Raw genomic sequence first — 20,393 nt, 5'->3', positions numbered from 1 at the left:
AATATTAAAACCAGGAAAGGGCACAACGAAATAAGAAAACGGCAGGCCAATGTCCTTGAACATAGACACAAAAATCCTCAACCCAGTTCGAAGCAAAGTGAACCCAACAACACATCAAAAAGATAACACAGCGATATAGTATGGGATTTGTCCCAGGGATGGATATTTTGACATACGCAAGTCAATAATTGTGATGTATCACATCAACAGAATAAAGGAACAACAAATACCATATTCTCAATAGACACAGAAAAGGCATTTGGTAAAATTCAACATTCTTCGCAAATTAGGTATAGAAGGAACATACTTCAATATAATGAAGGATATACAAGACCCACAGCTAACATCATATTAGGAAAAGCTGAAAGACTTTCCTTTAAGAACTAGTTCAAGACAAGGATGCCCACTTCTACCTACCACCCCTCTATTCCACATAGTACTGGAAGTCATAGCCAGAGCAGTCAGAAGATAGAAAAAAATAAAAGGTGGCCAAGCTTGGTGGCTCACACCTGTAATCGCAGCACTTTGGGAGACCAAGGTAGGCGGATCACTTGAGCCCAGTAGTTCAAGACCAGCCTGAGCAATGTGAGGAGACCCCTTTCTCCACAAGGAATACAGAAATTAGCCAGGTGTGGTGGTGTGTGCCTATAGTCCCAGGTATTCAGGAGGCTGAGGCAGGAGGATCGATTGAGCCCAGGAGGTCCAGGGTGCAGTGAGCCATGATCATGCCACTACACTCCAGCGTGGGTGAGAGAGTAGGGACCCCGTCTCTAAGAAAAAAAATAGAAGAAAGGAAGAGAGGGAGGGAGGAAAGGAAAGGGAGGGAGGGGCATCCATATCATAAAGAGTATTGTCTCCCTTTTCAGGTTATGTGACCATATGTAGAAAAGCAAAAGAGTTCACCAAAAACTCATAAACCTGATAAATTCAGTAAAGTTGGAGGATACAAAGTTTGTGTACAAAAGTTAGTATCATTTCGGCCGGGCACGGTGGCTCAAGCCTGTAATCCCAGCACTTTGGGAGGCCGAGGCGGGCGGATCACGAGGTCAGGAGATCGAGACCATCCTGGCTAACACGGTGAAACCCCGTCTCTACTAAAAAAAATGCAAAAAAAAAACTAGCCGGGCAAAGTGGCGGGTGCCTGTAATCCCAGCTACTCGGGAGGCTGAGGCAGGAGAATGGCGTAAACCCGGGAGGCGGAGCTTGCAGTGAGCTGAGATCCGGCCACTGCACTCCAGCCTGGGCGGCACAGCGAGACTCCGTCTCAGAAAAAAAAAAAACAAAAGTTAGTATCATTTCTATACGCCAGTAACAAATTAGATAATAAGGAAATCAAGAAAGCAGTCCTATTTACAGGTCACATAAAAATAAAATACGTAAGAATAATAAATTTAACCAAGGAATATTCTCAAATACTGATGAAATAAATTGAAGAGATCACACAAAAGTGGAAAAAGGTATGTCATCATATTTAAAATACATGTAGATACTAGTCTATTTTATCATTTATCATAAAATATACAAAGATCCATTTAAAAAGTTAACAATTATTAAAACACAAATACAAGGCAGCAGTCACAGTTGAAAGAAATGTAAACTGTGTTAAATTGTAACTGCATAAAATTAATGGTAGTATGTAATGTATTAATGGAACAGTTTCATAGCCACCTGTTGCTATTATGATCGCAGGTGTTGCCAGTATCCACTTAAAATGTCATGTGACCTACCCTTATGAGCAGTTTGCCCCTCCAGTAGGTTGATTATTGCCGTAAAAGTGATCTCTTGTAGTTCTCACGTAGTTTTCATTGTATTTAGTGCAACTTCATGAACCTTGAATATGACACCATGGGACCTGTATGAAGTGCCATAGTGATGCTGGAAATGCTCCCAAGAAGCAGAGAAAAGTCATGACATTACAAGAAAAAGTTGTATTGCTTGATACGTACCTTAGATAGAGGTCTTCAGCACAGGTGCTGCCATTTCACAAGGAATGACTTAGGATATCATTTAAAACACACAAGAGAACAGAAAAATCTACTCATGAAGCCATTGCAATAGCTACACCAACAGGCACAAAAACGGTATACTTTTTGCTAAATACCTTTTGCAGCTTTTATTTGGGTGCAGGATTTCTATAAGGAAGGCATACCTATAGTATCCAATGTGATTTGAGGAAAAGCAAAGCAAAGGATATAAAGCTAGAGAATTCAGTGGCAGCAAAGGTTGGTTTGAAAAGTTTAGAAAGAGATTTGGCTTTAAAAATGACAAGATAACAGGAGAAGTAGCTTTTGACAAGAAATAGCAGTCAAGTCAGGTTCCCAGATTTCATTAAGAAAATCATTCAGGAGAAAGGTTATTTTTCTGAACAGATTTTTAATGTTGATGAAAGTGCCTTATCTGAGGGGGGAAATGCCACAAAGGACATTTAGTAGTAAGGAAGAGAAGAGAGAACTAAGACTTCAGGCATTTGTTTTGTGCAAATGCAGTCAGGTCTATGATCAAGACTACCCTTATTGATAAAGCTATTAAACCCCAGCCTAGAAGGGAAATTATAAATACCATCCACCAGTTTTTAATTGCAAAACAGGGAGGACCGAATACTGGGAACTCTTTCTGAATTGGTTTTATAGTGCTTTGTCCCTGAAATTAGGAAGTACCTTGCCAGAGTAGGACTGCCTTTTAACGTGTTTTTGATATTGGAACATGTCCCTGGCCACCCAGAACCCCATGAATTCAATACTGAAGGCTTCAGAGAGGTCTTCTCGACCCCAGACATGCCTCGAATTCAGCCTCTAGAGCAGGGGGTCATAAGGACCCATACGGCTTAGTACACACAGTATGCTGCGTAAAGCATTTAATGCTATAGAATAGAATCCAGATAAAACATCATGAAAGTCTGGAAAGATTGCACTGTTGAACATGTCATTATTATTATAGGAAGTGCCATGAAAGTCTAAACAAAAGATTTCTATGGGAGAAAACTGTGTTCAGGCATTGTACATCAGTTCACAGGATTTGTGATAGAGCCAGTCAAGGAAATCATGAAGCAGATTGTGGATATGACAAAAAAAAAAAAGTCAGGGGGTAAAGGGTTTCAAGATAAGGATGTTCGAGAAATTCAAGAACAAATAGATACTACACCAGAGTAATTAATAGGAGATGACTTGATGGAGATGGGTGCTTCCATGTTGTTCATAGGGCAGCTGTGATAACAATATCAAGCAAACTATAGGTTGAATACCCTTTATCCAAAATGCTTTGGACCAGAAGTTTTTCAGATTCTGGAATATTTGCATTATACTTACCATTTCAGCATACAAAATCCAGAATTCTGGAATTCAGAATGCTGTAGTGAGCATTTCCATTGAGTTTCTTGTTGGCACTGACAGTGTTTCATACTTTGGAGCATTTCAGATTTTGATTTCAAATGCCTAACTTATACAGAAAGTGGAAAAGGCAGGAATACCTCCAATTTCATTGTATGGCAGCAGTATCATTCCTAATACCAAAACTAGACAGAAATACTACAAAACAAAACTACAGACCAGTTCCCCTCTTGAACTTAGATGCAAAAATTTAGCAAATTATATTCAACAATATGTATAAATTCATCATGACTAGGTGGTGTTTACTCCAGGAATGTAAGTTTCATTTAACATTCAAAAATTAATGTATTATTACCATATTAGCAGGCCGAAAAAGTTAAAACTGTATGATCTCAATAGATGGAGAAAAGATATTTGCCAAAGTCCAACATCGATTGCTGATTTTAAAACTTGCCTCAAACTATTAGGGGCATCTATGAAAAACTGACAGCTACCATTATATATAATGGTGAACAACTAAATTCTTTTTTCTAACATCAGGAACAAGAGAAGAATGTGTCCTCTGGTCACTTCTGTTTTTGCGTTGTTCTTTAGATTCTAGTCAGCACAGTAAATAAAAAGGAAAAGAAGTAAAAGGCATCCATTGTGGAAATGTAGAAGTAAGCTGCCTTCATTTACAGACAACATTATTTTCTGTAGAAATTTCGTGTAGAAAATATGTTGTAATCTATGAAAAAGACCAACAGATTTAACAAGGTTCCATGATACAAGATCAATATAAAAGAATTAATTTTATTTCTATATATGAGTAATGAAGAATTGGTTTTTAAAAATGCATTGTCATCAAGCAGATGGTGCACACCTATAGTCCCAGCTACTTGTAAGGCTGAGGTAGGAAGATTATTTGAACCCAGGAGTTTGAGTCCAGCCTGGGCAACATAACAAGACCGCATCTCTAAGAAAGTTAAATTTTAAGAAATCCCATTTTCCATAGCATCAACAAATAGGACATTCTTAACAGTAAATCTGACAAAATATGCCATATGCCCTATATACTGAAAACTAACTATTGCTGAGAGAAATTAATCAACTAAGTAGGTAGAGAGACACATACACAGTGTTGAGTGGAAAACTTAATGTTATTAAGATGCCGTTCTCCCCAAGTGGATGTATACATTCAGCACAATCTCATTGTAAATCCCTGATGTCTTTTTTTTTTTTTTTTTTTTTGAGACGGAGTCTCGCTCTGTTGCCCAGGCTAGAGTGCTGTGGCCGGATCTCAGCTCACTGCAAGCTCCGCCTCCCGGGTTCACGCCATTCTCCTGCCTCAGCCTCCCGAGTAGCTGGGACTACAGGCGTCCGCCACCTCGCCCGGCTAATTTTTTATATTTTTTAGTAGAGACGGGGTTTCACCGTGTTAGCCAGGATGGTCTCGATCTCCTGACCTCGTGATCCGCCCGTCTCGGCCTCCCAAAGTGCTGGGATTACAGGCTTGAGCCACCGCGCCCGGCCATCCCTGATGTCTTTTATCATAGAGATGGACAAGCTGATCCTAAAGTTCATATGGGAGTGCAAAATCTCAAGAAAAACCACAAGGATATTAGAATAGAAAGTAAATGTAGGATGGTTAACACCACCTAATTTTAGACCTATTACAAAGCTTCAGAAATCAGGACAGGATTGTTTTTCCTTAATGGTAAATAGATGCGTGGTGTCCGCACATAGACCCACACATTTATGTACAATTGATTTTTGACAGATTTGGAAAGGTGATTCTGTGGATAATGGACAACCTTTTCAGCAAATGATTCTAGACCAATTGTATGTCCATATGCAAAAAAAAAAAAAAATTCATCTGTACCTGACAGAATACACAGAATGAGTCAGAACCCTAAATACAACGTATAAAACCATAAAACTTCTAGAAGAGAAAACAGGGAGATGTCTTTGTAACCCTGAAATAGGCAAAGATTCCTTAATATGATACTAGAGCACAGTCTACCAAATGAAAAAATGATTGACTTCATCGAAATTGCCATAAAGTGAGGGAAAATACATGCAAAAGGATTTTTATCTGGTATATTTAATGTTCTCTCAAAAGTCAATAATAGAAAACAACTCAGAAATACAGGCAAAAAAATTGAACGGACACTTCACCAGAAACAATGTACATATGGCCAATAAGTACAGGAAAAGATGGTCAACATCGTTACAATAGGGAAATGCAAATTAAAACTGTAAGGAGGCTGGGTGCTGTGGCTCACACCTGTAATCTTGGCATTTTGGGAAGCCAGAGCGAGAGGATTGCTTGAGCCAAGAAGCTTGATACCAGCCTGGGCAACATAGTGAGACCTCGTCTCTACAAAAATAAAAATAAAAAAATTAGTTGGGCATGGTGGTGCACCCCTGTAGTTCCTGCTATTCAGGAGGCTGAAGCAGGAGAATCACCTGAGTGAGCCCCAGAGGTCGAGGCTGCAGTGAGCCGTGTTTGCACTACTGTACTCCAATCTGGGAGACAGAGCAAGACTTTGTTTCGGAAAAAAACAAAAACAAACCAACAAAAAAACCCCACAAAAACTCACCATACCAAGTGTTGGTGAGAATGTGGAGGAACTATTATAGTTGCACATTGCTGGTGCAAATGTAAAATAGTATGCTCAGTTTGGAAAACACTTCGGCAGTCTCTTAAATAAAAGTCAGACACCTGTCAGGTGAGCCCATCTTTCTACTTGTTGTGTTTACCTCAGGAAAAAAGAAAGCATATGTCCATGCAAAGAATTGTACAGTCTTCATACAGCTAAAGAATGTTGTTGTCAGCTTTTCAGTACAGCCAAAAACTGGACCAGTGCAGATGTCCCATCAACAGGTGAAAGGATATTGTGGGCCATCTCTTCAGTGGGATACTAGATAACATTAGAAAGGAGTTAACTGTTGAAACATGCACCAAGGTGGATTAATCTCAAGATAATCATGCTGAGTGAAAGAAGCCTACACACAATGGTACATACTGTATCTATTCCATTTATATAAAATTCCTGAAGTTGCAAACTGCTATAGCAAAAAGTAGATCATGGAGGGATGGGGTGGCGGGAGGAGGGAATTAGGAAGGGGCACAAAGAAATTTGGGGATGTGATCGATGCACTGTCTTGATTGTAGCTAGGTTTTCATAGGTCGTGAAAACAACAGTGTAGATTTCATATGCAACTTCAAACTGTAACTTTAAATATATGTCAAGGTGTAGATTTTAAATATATGCAGTCTATTTTACGTCAGTTCTGTCTCCATAGGCGATTTAAAATCAGCATGATAGAGGGGACTCATAGATTAGGCTTTGAAGACAGAGCAGCCACACGCAGTGTGTGGATTTTATATCACGATTCAAACAAGCCAGCTACTTAAAGACATTCTGTAAACACCTAGGGAACTTGTAGTATAGTGTAAGTATTGGATAATGTTGATTAATCATTGTTAACTTTTGTTAGGAAAGATAATGGCATCTAACAAAAGCCCGTATCTATTAGAGGTGCTTAGTGAGAATTTTATGGCTGAAATGATGTGATGCTTGTGATGTGCTTCAGAATCATCTAACACAATAAAGAGGGGAAACAGATGAAAAATAGAAGTAAAATTCTGGTAATGGAAGCCGGATGCTAGGTACATAGGGAAGGCTTTATTAAATTATTCTCTGGGCCGGGCGCGGTGGCTCAAGCCTGTAATCCCAGCACTTTGGGAGGCCGAGACGGGCGGATCACGAGGTCAGGAGATCGAGACCATCCTGGCTAACACGGTGAAACCCCGTCTCTACTAAAAATACAAAAACTAGCCGGGCGAGGTGGTGGGCGCCTGTAGTCCCAGCTACTCGGGAGGCTGAGGCAGGAGAATGGCGTAAACCCGGGAGGCGGAGCTTGCAGTGAGCTGAGATCTGGCCACTGCACTCCAGTCCGGGCGACAGAGCGAGACTCCGCCTCAAAAAAAAAAAAAATTTTATTTTCTGTTCTTTTGTGTATTTAAAACTTTCCCCTACCTTTTTTCTTACATGTTTGTGTGGGGTTTTAACATTCTTAAGGTGTCTTGTTTTGGTCTCCGCCTCGCTCCGTGAGGAGCAGCATCTGCCTTTTCCCGCAGTGTAGGGCACGGATGTGTCTAGAGTGACCATCTCCTTAATGTGCCAGGGACAGTCTCGGTTTGTGCCCTTTGTCCCAGTGTGAATGTTCTAGGGCCCTCTGATTCACAAAGCTTTTCTAATTTGAACAGGAAAGCAGATGCTCTCCTTAGTTTTCTTCACATACCTGTTCTTTACACCTGTTTATCTTTACCAGATTATGACTTTGCCTGGAACCTCCTCCTATCCCTACACCCGGAACCGCCTCCTAACCCTATGCCTTTCCCGTCTCACCCCTTCCCAGTCTTAACCCGGGCCTCGACTTCTCAAGACCTTCCTTGATGTTCCTCCCCTGCCTCTCGCCCCACCCCTCCTAGTCGCCTCCTCTGCGCTGCCACCTGGCCCTGGGCATGCTTGACGGTTCACCATTAATGTAACTGTTCCCAGTTCAGTGAGCTTTTCAAGGGTAGGGATCACCATCTCTTCATCTTTGGGTTGTTGGTGCCAAGCAGTGCTAGCAGTATCTGGGAGAATGTTGCATAAATCCAGCCCTGGAGATTCTCTGACTTCACCTTAGAGATAATGAAAACAGCTCAACCCTGGAAGGTAAATACACCTTCCTAGGATGACAGAGGATAGTATAGCAGAGCCAGAAGTAGAGCTGTGACGCGTTCCTTCTCTTCACGCTTGATGATGTGATAAGCAATTTCAAGGAGCAATCAGGGTTCCCCTTTTCTAAGACAGCATTTACACACCTGATGGTGATCATTCCTTGAGCAGAATCCAAAAGCCATTATAGCAGCAGGAGTGGCTCTGGAGTGTACAAGAAGTAGGTTTGATAATGCTGTGATATTTCAAATGTTTATTCAACACAAAATGCAGCAATTATGACACCTGACTTTTTTACTGCTAGAGAATTGAAGACCTATATTTCTAGGGAGTTTGACCTAACAGGGTGCTCTAACACTTTTTGTTATTCAACCAGAATGCTGAATCTGTGGCACAGCCACCAGTTTTTCTATTTAAAAAAAATTTTTTTATCATTCTCTTATATGTAGGACATGGAGAGGAATGTAGTAAAATGTAGACTTTATACTTTTAATTGCTTAGAAATAAAGTACGTCATTCAGAGATCTTACACTTAATATCTGTTTTCATTTGCAATTTTCACAGCGTCGTCTTGGAGATGCAGCTAAGAAAGCCATCAGTAAATTGACAACCAGGACAGTAAAGAAGGGTGACAAGGTACAGTAATGAACTAACTTTAGCACTGTAAAAATAATCAAACAGTTTTATTTTTGTTTGGTGGGAGAGGACACACCCTAATTGTTTACATTTCATTTGTTAGATTTTCTCCCAACTATACTACCTAATGCTTTATTTTATTTTATTTTATTTATTTATTTATTTATTTTGAGACGGAGTCTCGCTCTGTCGCCCAGGCTGGAGTGCAGTGGCCAGATCTCAGCTCACTGCAAGCTCCGCCTCCCGGGTTTACACCATTCTCCTGCCTCAGCCTCCCGAGTAGCTGGGACTACAGGGGCCCGCCACCTCGCCCGGCTAGTTTTTTTTTTTTGTATTTTTTAGTAGAGACGGGGTTTCACCGTATTAGCCAGGATGGTCTTGATCTCCTGACCTCGTGATCCGCCCGTCTCGGCCTCCCAAAGTGCTGGGATTACAGGCTTGAGCCACCGCACCCGGCCCCTAATGCTTTATTTTAAACTACTTTCTTACAGTAACTCTAGCTGTGTTTTCCTACAGAGTTTTCTTCTGCTAAACCTAGCATACATTTTCAGAGAATTCTAGTGGGACCATTTGTGCGTTAAAAAGCCAGAAGATGTGTGTTTTCTTCCTATACTTCCTGGGACTTTGCTGTATCTCTTGTTGTTTTATTTTTTCACTAATTACATGGAGAATTGAAGACCTGTATTTCTAGGGAGTTTCACCAAAAAAGGGCTCTCTTTACAATGGGTTGAGCAGTTTGAAAGAAGAGCAAAGTGTGTCAGGGTCATCGCTGGTGGCTTGGAGGACCAGGGAGAGAGGCAGTGTCAGAGTGTGTCAGGGTCATCGCTGGTGGCTTGGAGGACCAGGGAGAGAGGCAGTGTCAGGCTGCTGTGGTGGAGACCTCTGACTGACATCCCCCTCTCAGAGCTCTAGTTAAAGTAGAGCCCTGCTTCTCCGCTAGAAGGACACAGCTGCACCTTAGTGCTGCCCCTACATTCAGAGTGTTCAAGGTTTTCTAGAATGGGAAAATGGAATCTCAAAAGGCATAAAACCAAAACTGTCTCCTGCCCCACACCCAATTCTAATGTTTAAGCACAGAGTTGTGCCTGGAAGAATAATTTCATATGATTCTCTGTCTTCCTAAGTTTTACCAGTTTCTTGGACTTTACCCATTGTATTCCCATTGCCTTGATACCACCATATCTAGTTGCCTTTGAAACAACTTCAGAAGGTGGAGACATTCTTAGTGAACTTTATTGTGCACCAAGGAAACAGAAAAGGGGGGAAATCACTCAAGAAAATATAAGTAGCATCAAAACAGCTTGCATTTCATTGTCAGAGGAGTGGTAACCAGTGTAACCGTGTAAATGTGTTCTTGGCCTGGTAGCCTCAGCTGCCACATTAGGATGAAATTCCCTGGAGCGGATTTAACCTACCCATCTTACATTGTATCTCAGGCCAGCACAGTTATTTCCTTTAATCATTAAAGCCAGTTCATCTTAGTTTGTACCTGCTAGGCCTGGCAAGAGTTGTCCACTGAGTTTCAGTCCAAGTGACAATGACATGGCAGATAGTCTGTTTTCCTGGCTTAGGTTCCTGGCATGTTTTGTTTTATGACAACTTTTGCAAAACCCCTTCTCAGTCCTAGGAGGAAGGAATTCAATTCATTTGGTGTCTAAATACCTGGCTGACTCTTTCTCACTCTTGATGAATACTAAGTATTGAATTGAGCCAATGACTCTTCTCCATCCCAAATCTGTGACCAGATTCACAGCTCCCAGTCTTGGGGTGGGTTTCTAGACAGCAGTCTACTGGGACTCGACTCACCGTCTTTCCTGTCTGTACTTCAGTGTGTCTTTAAGTGGGCATCCTGGTGAGCTTCCAGACTGTCAAACGTAGCAGTGAAACCTCTTCAGACCAATAAGTCATACAGGGCAATGAGGGACAGGGAGATCATGATGGTCCAAGCTGATTCTAACCTTGAAAAAATTAGAGTTACGACTTCATTTTTGTAAGACATATCATAAACAGAATTAATACAGATTGTTATAATTTTAAAAACAAAATAGATTGGGTTAGACATAATTTGGGCCGATATAGTTAGGCAAATAAAAACAAATTAATTTTAATCATTTTTCACTTTATAACACTTGCTTACCATAGTAGCCCCAGAAAGATTCTGAGCTGAATTGCATCCCAGCCATGTGTATACTTGCAGCATGTGACTTTTGTTTCTGTACTTTTCATTTTAGGAAACTGACCCAGACTTTGATCATTGCGCAGTCTGCATAGAGAGCTATAAGCAGAACGATGTCGTCCGAATTCTCCCCTGCAAGTATGTCAACTTCATTTGTTTGAAAAAGAATGATATTAATGTGCTTTATATGCCTCCTTTTCAGAGTGGGCATCTCCGTTGCTTGTGAGTGCCACCCACCCCGTGGCTTTCTGGAGGCCACGTCTGCTGTGCATTGCTGGCCATGGGGCTGAGGCCGGCAGGGAGTGGTGCTGCTCAGCAGGTGCAGGCTGCATAGCCTTCCTAGGTGTAGCCAATATGCGACGTGGCACGCGGCCTCCAGACTCCCCAGACACAGCCTAGGAGTGTTGAGGTTGAGAATTCTTGTTCTATGGTTTCATTTGTCTTTTTATGTTTGTTTTCTTTCTTTTTTTTTTTGAATCAGAGTCTCGCTCTGTCACCCAGGCTGGAGTGCAGTGGTGCAATCTCAGCTCACTGCAAGCTCCGCCTCCCGGGTTCAAGCAATTCTCCTGCCTCAGCCTCCTGAGTAGCTGGGATTACAGGCACCCACCACCACGCTCTGCTAATTTTTGTATTTTTAGTAGAGACAGGGTTTCGTCATGTTGGCCAGGCTGGTCTCGAACTCCTGACCTCAGGTGATCCGCCAGTCTCAGCCTCCCAAAGTGCTGGGATTACAGGCGTGAGCCACCTCACCCGGCCTGTTTTCTTTAAAGATGGGGTTCTTGCTATGTTGTCCACAGCTGAACATGAACTCCTGGACTCAAGCAGTTCTCCTGCCTTGTCCTCTCAGAATGTTGGGATTATAAGCGTGAGCCACTGTGCTCGGCATTGATTTGTGATTCATGGAGGTTTCAAAAACAGTCCCTTGTTCCTGTCCATCTTAGACTACGTCGCTAGGCCCTTCAGTGAGACTTCCATCGAGCTCACCTGGCTCTGGGTACAACAACTCCAGGGACTTGGATTAAATATTTTTCTAAACCTGGATTATGCAAAATGGAGAGAACTGATACCTGCTTTGTGCCTGCTGTGATTCAGGTGCTCTGCTCTGAGCAGACTGTACTCATCTTCTCCTAAATTCTCTCAGCAGTCCTAAGAGGGTGTTTTTTCCCCATTGTGCGGTGAAGGATGGTGAGCCAGTAGCAGGTTCCAGGGTTGCACATTCAGAAATGGCAGAGCTGTGTCAAGGCCTGCCTTTAATGTCGTGCTCCCCACATAGGACCCAAGCCTCCCTCCGTGAGGAGAAGATTCGCCTGTGCCTGGGTGCCCATGTTGGTTTCTCCCATGGCTCCTCTCGAGCTGGGGAGTATGAAACTAAGATACACAGTTCTGAGTGTCAATTGGATAAATAGGAAATCACCTGCCAAGAAGCCTAAAACCAAAGAGTTTGCCTCTTCTCCCATCTATTTAAAAGACATCCACACAACTCCAGCCTTATAATATGGAGCATGTGAATTAATAAAATAATTGTGAGTTGTTATCTCCATGAGGCTACCGGTCTTATTTTACTTACAAAGTATCTATTTTGTGTCTAGGAAAATCTGTTTAAAAAAAAAAAAAAAAAACTGAAGAAGAATTACATATACTGAAACAGAAATCCAAGATTCTAGAAGTCAAGTCATTCTAGTTTATATATAAAGGAAAATCTATAAAACTAAATGTAGGCTGTCCTGTAGAAAATTAAACTATGGAACAACCAGTCTTCCTTCACATGCAGTCATTGATGGTCTAAACGTGAGGCTAAAGGAAATGCACACGCAAGTGCAAATCAGAAGGAGGGCCAGCGGGACACAGGGAGGCGTCGTCCACACTTGCCTGCTTCAACACTGGAATGACCAGGAGAAGCCAAGGCGCTCCAAATTCTGTCTTGCTATTTCAGCCCTGGATCCTCTAGAACCGTATGGTACCTAAAAATGAGGGCCTCCAAAACCATTCATGGGCATTACTAAAATGAGGGGTCCTCAGGGGAGGCTCGGCCTGACGTAGGTTATTCTGGGAGCTTAATCCCATTATCTTCATCCCTTCAGTGTTGACTTTTCACAGTTTCATTCGGAGTTATCTTTTTCCTTTTGTATAATTTTTATTTTTTGTAGAGTTGGGGTCTCACTATGTGGCCCAGGCTGCTGTGAACTCCTGGCCTCAAGTAATCCTCCCACCCTAGCATCCTAACATGCTGGGATCACAGGCGTGAGCCTGACGTCTGTCCCTCTTCTTAAAATTTAGTTCACTGCTTTCCAGACCTGACTGTGCATTGGAGTCATTGGGAGGCTTTCAGAAACATCCCGAGTGGAGGCCAGGTGTATGCACTTATAAGTTCCTGCCCGATTCTGATGCTGCAAGGCCACGCCCTCCAGCAAGGTCCAGGCCATGGTTGATCTGAACCATTTCTGCAGCTGCACCTGCCACCGTAGAAGTGGTTTGTGTTTGTGGTCTGCTTATGAGTGTTAGAATTTTTTGGCATACTTCTTTCATTGCACCCTCTATGGTACTGTCACTCGGCTGTCTTTCAGTACTGGGTCATTGTGTTACTATCCGTGCTCACTGCCCTGGCTGAGTGTAGAGTTTTCCCTGTTGCTGTGGAACTGAGCGGCTGTTTGTTCCTCTGACAACCCCTGCGTCACCAAGCTGTAACTTTCCCTAGACTGCACCGCACAGCCTGCTCAGCACAGCACCCCATCTCACTGCCATGTAGCGACTGTGCAATTATCAGGTGTAATACAAATTAACTTTATACATCAAGCAGTACTTGTGACAGTCTTTAACCTAGAGCAACATTTCTCCACCTTGGCACTGTCGACATTTGGGACCATTGTCATTGTTTGGGGGTGTGGGCATTGCAGTGTCCTTGGCCTCTACCCACTAGGTGTCAGTAGCACCCACCCACACACAGTTGTGACAACCAAAGCTGCCTCCAGATGAGAACCACTGAGCTGAGGATGGCTATGCGCCTCTTCAAGCCTCTCCCCAGCAGATGCCACTCGCAGAGCTGCGCCTTCGCTCTCACCAGCCTGCCGCTTACAGAATTCCTTCTGCCTTGGGACGCCTCCCCGCCCCTAGTGTCTTTGAAGCCAGAGTCGGTGTCACCTGCTGTGGCTCTCTGTACCTCATGTTGCTAAGCGGTTCTGCTCCCTCACCATCCTCCCATGGGACTGAACTGACTTGGCAGACATAGCCTCCCCGCCGGGCCTGCCGCTGCGCAGAGCCCTGCCCCGACCTGGCTGGCGTCCCGCGTTCGTCACAGCAGCACCTGCAGGTGTGTTCACTCTACTTCAGCACCTTAACTCACACGCTTACTCTCCACTCACAGAGAACTCCTTCACCATCGACTTCCCAGAGGAAGCAATGGGTGGAATTCCTCAGCCTGCTGACCCAGGCACTCAGGCTGGAGAGGCCGTCTGCTGTGGTCCATGCCGCTCCTCCCCGCGCCGCTGCGTGCCTGCTGTCTCCCTTCCTTAGGGTCTCGTTCTGTTGGCTGGCTGCTCCTTCCAGTGTTCTGTCTCCACTCGCCGGCATCTCATCACACTCGTATTTCCCAGTCCAGTTTTTAAACCTGTCTTTCAAAGCCATCACCCTCCAAGTACCGCCCCACAGCCTCTACTGTCATACCTGCCCACTGCCTCTTCCCCACTTCCGTGAGGGAGGGAGATGGGCCTGGACACCTTCCTGTCCATCTTAACAATTCACAAGCTCAGGTGGGGCTTTCTATCCAGAACTGTCCAGCCTCTCAGGGATTGCCTGCTTCTTGCCACATGACCTTTCTTTTTCCTCTTCTGTCGCACTGTTTACTGTGGACAGGTGGCAGTTGGCATGGCGGAGGGGCCCCCTCCTCGGCTTAGTGATCACAGCTGATTCTCCTTTGGATGTTAGCCAGCAGATCTTAGAAACTGAGGAGCTGGTCACCTCGTCTTATTTAGACCTCTTAAAGGTTAGTCATAGGAGTTTTTAGTAGTTAGAAGTACTTTTTCAGAAGTGGAGTGCTGCAGCGTGGATGGATGAATGTATGTTTCCATGCCACTTTGGGAGCTAAAGCAGGGGGCTGGCACTGCAGATGTCTGAGGCTCCACTGCAATGGAGGGCCTATAGAGACGGTGACTGCTGCCAGCCCCAGCTAGCAGAAGAGAGTTTCTGTCTGTGACCTTTAATAGTTCTGCATCCTTTTATATTTGCCAGGTTCTTAAACGGCACCAAGAGGCTGCAGAGCTGTGAGAGCAACTCACCTTCCTCCCACAGAGCCTCCCTTCCCACAGCGCTCTTCCGCTCACTCTAGTTTATGGCATGTGTGGGACATAGGAAAGGGGAGGGCACTGAATTTCATTATTGCTGAGTTTGTTCCTTTCACGTTTGTTTCTCATTCTGTATCCCAAAGTATTTCTCATAGGAATAAAGGACTTGTTGAAGTTCGGTATACTTGTGCTTTTCATGTTTCACTGTCCACGTGTTACCTGCTTTCTGTCCCGGTGCACCACCCACCCACCCTATGTGTGGCGGGCCTGTTCTGCATTTATGTGTGTGTTTATCACGTGAGTGGGGAACTTCTTTTCAAGGCCCCACTTGCCCCAGGTGTCTCTTTCTGAGGCCTCCTGGGTGTCCATGGAGCACCTTCCACAGTGAGAGCCCACAGCCATAGTGAGGGCGAGCATGGTTAGGCGTGCAGGAGTGTGACCAGTTGGTGGAGCTGCTCTGCCGGTGTGATGGCCCTGCATGTGCTCAGCCTTGGCACTTCTCTGAGTGGTCCACACTCTGTGTTGCATTGACTGCTCCAAACACCTCCCAAGGTAGATTAAACGCCCGTGGCCCAGTCCTTAGCTGAGAGCTCTGCACAGCAGAAAGGTGGTTTGCCAAGCACCAGACTGGTGTAGCAGAACTTTGCCTAGAAGGGAAGGAAAGGCCATGGTGAGTTCAGTGAAAGTTGCAATGAAGAGACCAGCAGGAGTGTTAGACAATGGGTGATGGGGGACAAAGTACCGCATTCAGGGCAGCTGCCTGTGGAGATCACAGAAGAGACAGGAAGGAGAGGAGGGCCATGGGTGAAGAGAACAGCCACCCAGATTTGTTAGTGAAAGTGAGGGATGTGCCATGGGAATTTGAGACTGAGGATCTCTGGGTGAGTTGCACGGAAGCTGGACTGGTGGGGAATTTGGAAAGATAATTAGGAAGGAAGGGTGTTTAGTGCTCTGAGGTAGGGGTCAGGGTTAAGAGAGGGATGGGGTGGATGGAGAGCCCAAAGACCAGAAATATTTCAGATTTTCAGTTAGCTAAGGAAGGAAGATTTTCTAAATTTGTCGCCAGAGAACCAGTTGGTCTTTTTTGTTTTTCTTCATAGTACCCTACAGCCTAGAGGAGAAATTTTTAATTGTTTAGTAAAACAGAGGGGCGGACACGTCTTTTATATCAGTAATCCTGGAAGGAAACAGTTACTGAAGAACCCAAACATATTTATAACTAATTTCAGGTTAAAGAAACAGGCAGAGAACACTGAACTCATGCAGCTTTAAAAAGAAAATACAAGGATTATACCATTTGCTTCTTTCTGAATAAGGAAAGACAGGACAATCAGAAAAGGGAAAAGCAAAAACTGGCCCCAGTAGGGAGCACCAGCACCACACCTCTGTCCCCTCAGGTGGCTGCTGCGGCTTTACCAGGTCTCCACCAACAGTTCAGCAAGCCCAGCCACCCCCCAACTGCATCTGGATACCTCTCACTTCTGTACCAGAGCTCTGATCAGAACACAGCACCTAGGCCTCCCCCGACCCCCAGCGGGATACCTGCCATTCCTGCACCAGAGCCCTGATCAGAGGTCACAGCACCATATCTCTTCTGTTACCTGTCAGTCGGCAAAGTCCCATCATCTGCCCTGTGTAGGCCTGACCTGCAGCACCTCCCCGGCCACCCCACCCTAGTGCTAACCCAGTGCACAGGTCCGTACCCCTCCTGAACATGTATGCAAGGTACCAGGCATTTGCGTCCCTGTGACTTTCTAGAAGGAGGTTCTGTAATTTATATCAGGTCTAAGGGAGTTTGTATTCACCAAAAGGGTTAAGAAGCCTGTTGTGGTCTTTGCTGGTCAGCAGCCAGCATTAGTGCAGTTGACCCCTGCTGGAAAGTCTAGGCTCGCCCTGGGGACACCCTGTAGTAAGGAACCGCGCCACACACACAGGCTACGAGGAATAAGACATAATGCCTTAGGCGTACTGAATGTATTTGGGGCTTACCTATGGATTGGCGGGTTTCCAGCCCTTAAGTAAAAGCTTTAAGGTTTAAATAAATGCCTTCGGGGTGATGGTTCCAGTTATTTCATTGTCTGCGAATTTAAGACTAGACTGACAAATCCATTCTTCAAGATCTTTACTCTTGTCCCCAAAGAAATGAGCGTAAGGCCATCAAACAGTGGTAGGCAGACATGTGCGTATATTGTTCAGGCCGAAGTTGTAAGTTGTAAGCATGAACGTCTGTTCCAGATCCCAACAGAAACTGAGTTTTCTAGACCTCTTTTTTATAAATCAAAACTGCATTTTAAAACAGCTATAAATAATATTAACTTGGAAATTGACAATCAAAGTTGTAAAGGTATACCATGGTTCACTTTGGTATCTTACTCAAAAATTTCTCTTATCTTATCCCAGACTCAGATTAGTGTTTCTTCCAAAGCTGCCCTGAATGTCTGTCCTGGCACCCACCTTCTCCCTGTTTGGCCAGGACTCTAGAGCTTCAGAAAGCTGCTGGGCCAGGTGCTAGAGCTTGAGAAGTAATTTCTGCAGCTCCTGCAGTCTTTCTTCCCTTCCAGAGGGCACAAGTTCCTTTTTTTAAGAATGCAAAACCCTCTGACTGACTTATTTCCAGTCTCAAGGCTGTGGCTTTCTACTTTCTTCAATAAGAGAGAAAATCACCCATCCTCCCCCTTTAACATTTCAGCTGAAAATTGCTAAGTGTTACTTGAATCTAGGCACAGTTTACCCCTTAAAATAGTTTCAACTTCCCTGTAGCTTTTATAAACATTCAACACAAATTGCTCGGAAGTTTTTAAAAATGACATTCAAACAGGGTTCCATAAAACTAATAACTATACAGAGAAGTCTTTTCATTTAACCATGATTTTTTTTTTTTTTTTTTTTTTTTTGAGGTGGAGTCTCGCTGTGTCGCCCGGACTGGAGTGCAGTGGCCAGATCTCAGCTCACTGCAAGCTCCGCCTCCTGGGTTTACGCCATTCTCCTGCCTCAGCCTCCCGAGTAGCTGGGACTACAGGCGCCCGCCACCTCGCCCGGCTAATTTTTGTATTTTTAGTAGAGACGGGGTTTCACCGTGTTAGCCAGGATGGTCTCGATCTCCTGACCTCGTGATCCGCCCGTCTCGGCCTCCCAAAGTGCTGGGATTACAGGCTTGAGCCACCGCGCCCGGCCCCATGATTTAATATCTTTTTGAAATTCCATTTTTCTATGTTAGCTATTGTAGAAAGCATAACTGGTTTGTAAAGTGTGATTGTTTTCATTCTTAATAAATTTTCTAAGTTTCCATTAGTCCTTTTTGGAATTTGGTAAAATAAAAGGTCCAAACAACCAAATCCTACTTACCCATTCTTCCACACTGTTGTACATATGAGGTTGGGTTCAGGAGATTTTCTGCAAGTTATATTTTAATAAATTCCCAATATTTGTCTCTTGGGGCTTAAAATATGTTCTGAAAGGGGGGAAAACAGACTAAAAATTCCCTTTGTTTCCATTTTGGCCTAATAAATTTCTCGGTATGTAATTTGTGACATAACTCTCCATTATTTTATAGGCATGTTTTCCACAAATCCTGCGTGGATCCCTGGCTTAGTGAACATTGTACCTGTCCTATGTGCAAACTTAATATATTGAAGGCCCTGGGAATTGTGGTATGTTTCCTATTTTATTTGTTATCACTTTTATGTATTATTATATGTATGTGTAATACAGTATAACACAATTGGCATAATAGGAGGTATGACTAAGACACACAAGAAAACACTGGCTATATTTGCCATGTAACCATGTAAGCCCAACATGACATTTTTTCCAGACTACTGAGAAGTCTAACCCATCTCAGAGAACTCCTGGAAGAGAAGGTAAATAACTGTACTAGTCCTTTTTTTTTATTTTATTAAATTTAAGAGATAAGGTTTCACTCTGTGGCCCAACTGCAGTGTAGTGGTACAATCATAGCTTACTATAACCTCGAACTCCTGGGCTCAAGCAGTCCTCCCACCTCAGCCTTCTGAGTAGCTAGGACTACAGGCACACACCACCATGCCTGGCTAACTTGTTTTTGTTTTTGTTTTTTTGAGAGAGAGTTCCGCTCTTGTTGCCCAGGCTGGAGTACAATATCATGATCTTGGCCCACTGCAGCCTCTGCCTCCCAGGTTCAAGCGATCCTCCTGCCTCAGCCTTCTGAGTAGCTGAGATTGCAGGTGCCTGTCACCACCCCCGGCTAATTTCTTGTATTTTTAGTAGAGACAGGGTTTCACCATGTTGTCCAGGCTGGTCTCCCTGACCTCAGGTGATGCATCCGCCTCAGCCTCCCAAAGTGCTGGGATTACAGGCATGAGCCACCGTGCCTGGCCACTTTTTTATGTTTTGAAGAGACAAGATGTTCAGGCTGGTCTCAAACTCCTGGCCTCAAGTGATCCTCCTGCCTCAGCCTCCCAGAGTGCTGAGATAATAGGCATGAGTCACCACACCTGGCATGGTCCACTTTAAAAGTGTGCTTCTGTTGGGTGAGGAGTATGAGATGAAGAAAGGGAGAAGGACATGATTTTTCTTCATTCCGACATCTTTTTTTAAAAGATAGGCTGTATGCTGTTGACTCTGTTCCAGTCGTAATCTCCTCTGTGCTTGGCATAATATAAAACTGTGTTCTTTAGCCTGAAGTTTGACTTTGATCTCTTGGGGGTTGGTAAGTTGCAAGCAGAGAAGGCAGACAGTGCCTGAAGCCCAAGGAGAACTGTTGACAACCATAGCCTGGCAGGGGCCATCACCAGGTGTGCCAGAGTCCAGCTGTGGCAGGTGCCAGGTCAACACTGACTTGAGTAACCAAGGACCTTGGTTAGTCCTTGCTTAAGAGAAGCATGTATATCCAGGGTTATGCTTTTTATCAGAAAATAACATAGTTTCTGGTCTCAAAGAATGAAAGAATAATGTCCTTATGGAACAAAAAGTTTAGTTTGATCCAACAGATGAACTCATTTTAGCTTGCAACCCAAAGAAGATCGAAGGCATCTTATTTTAAATATACTGTCAAACACAGTTTCAGTGTATACAGTTGGGTGGGCAGTAATGCCCCATTTGTCCTTTGTCTCCAGAGATCATGTCAGTGGTGATGCCATTTAACATGGGATTACTCAAAGTATCGGGTGTTACTGACACCATGGACTGGATAATCCCTTCTTGTTGGGGCTGTCTTACTGTGTCGCCCAGGCTGGAGTGCAGTGGTGTGATTCTCCTGCCTCATCCTCCCGAGTAGCTGAGACTACAG

General features: G+C 43.9%; 1 protein-coding gene across 4 annotated transcripts in view; it reads left to right on the top strand.

Moving 5' to 3' along the window:
• The window catches only part of RNF130 (ring finger protein 130), a 111,878-nt gene that overhangs the window by 79,004 nt on the left and 12,481 nt on the right, over positions 1-20,393 (top strand). For 3 of the 4 annotated variants that reach the window (XM_033178574.1, XM_033178572.1, XM_033178571.1), the window contains exons 4-6: positions 8,603-8,674; positions 10,906-10,988; positions 18,681-18,777. In XM_033178574.1, the coding sequence (XP_033034465.1) occupies positions 8,603-8,674; positions 10,906-10,988; positions 18,681-18,777 (252 nt within the window). Of the gene's footprint in view, positions 1-8,602; positions 8,675-10,905; positions 10,989-15,074; positions 15,213-18,680; positions 18,778-20,393 lie in introns of those variants that run through there. The other variant, XM_033178575.1, reaches the window with a different exon arrangement.

Source organism: Trachypithecus francoisi, unplaced genomic scaffold (assembly GCF_009764315.1).
Source record: "Trachypithecus francoisi isolate TF-2019V2 unplaced genomic scaffold, Tfra_2.0 Lachesis_group2, whole genome shotgun sequence".
In the NCBI taxonomy this organism is placed as follows: domain Eukaryota; kingdom Metazoa; phylum Chordata; class Mammalia; order Primates; family Cercopithecidae; genus Trachypithecus; species Trachypithecus francoisi.
This window is presented reverse-complemented; position numbering and strand designations above follow the sequence as displayed.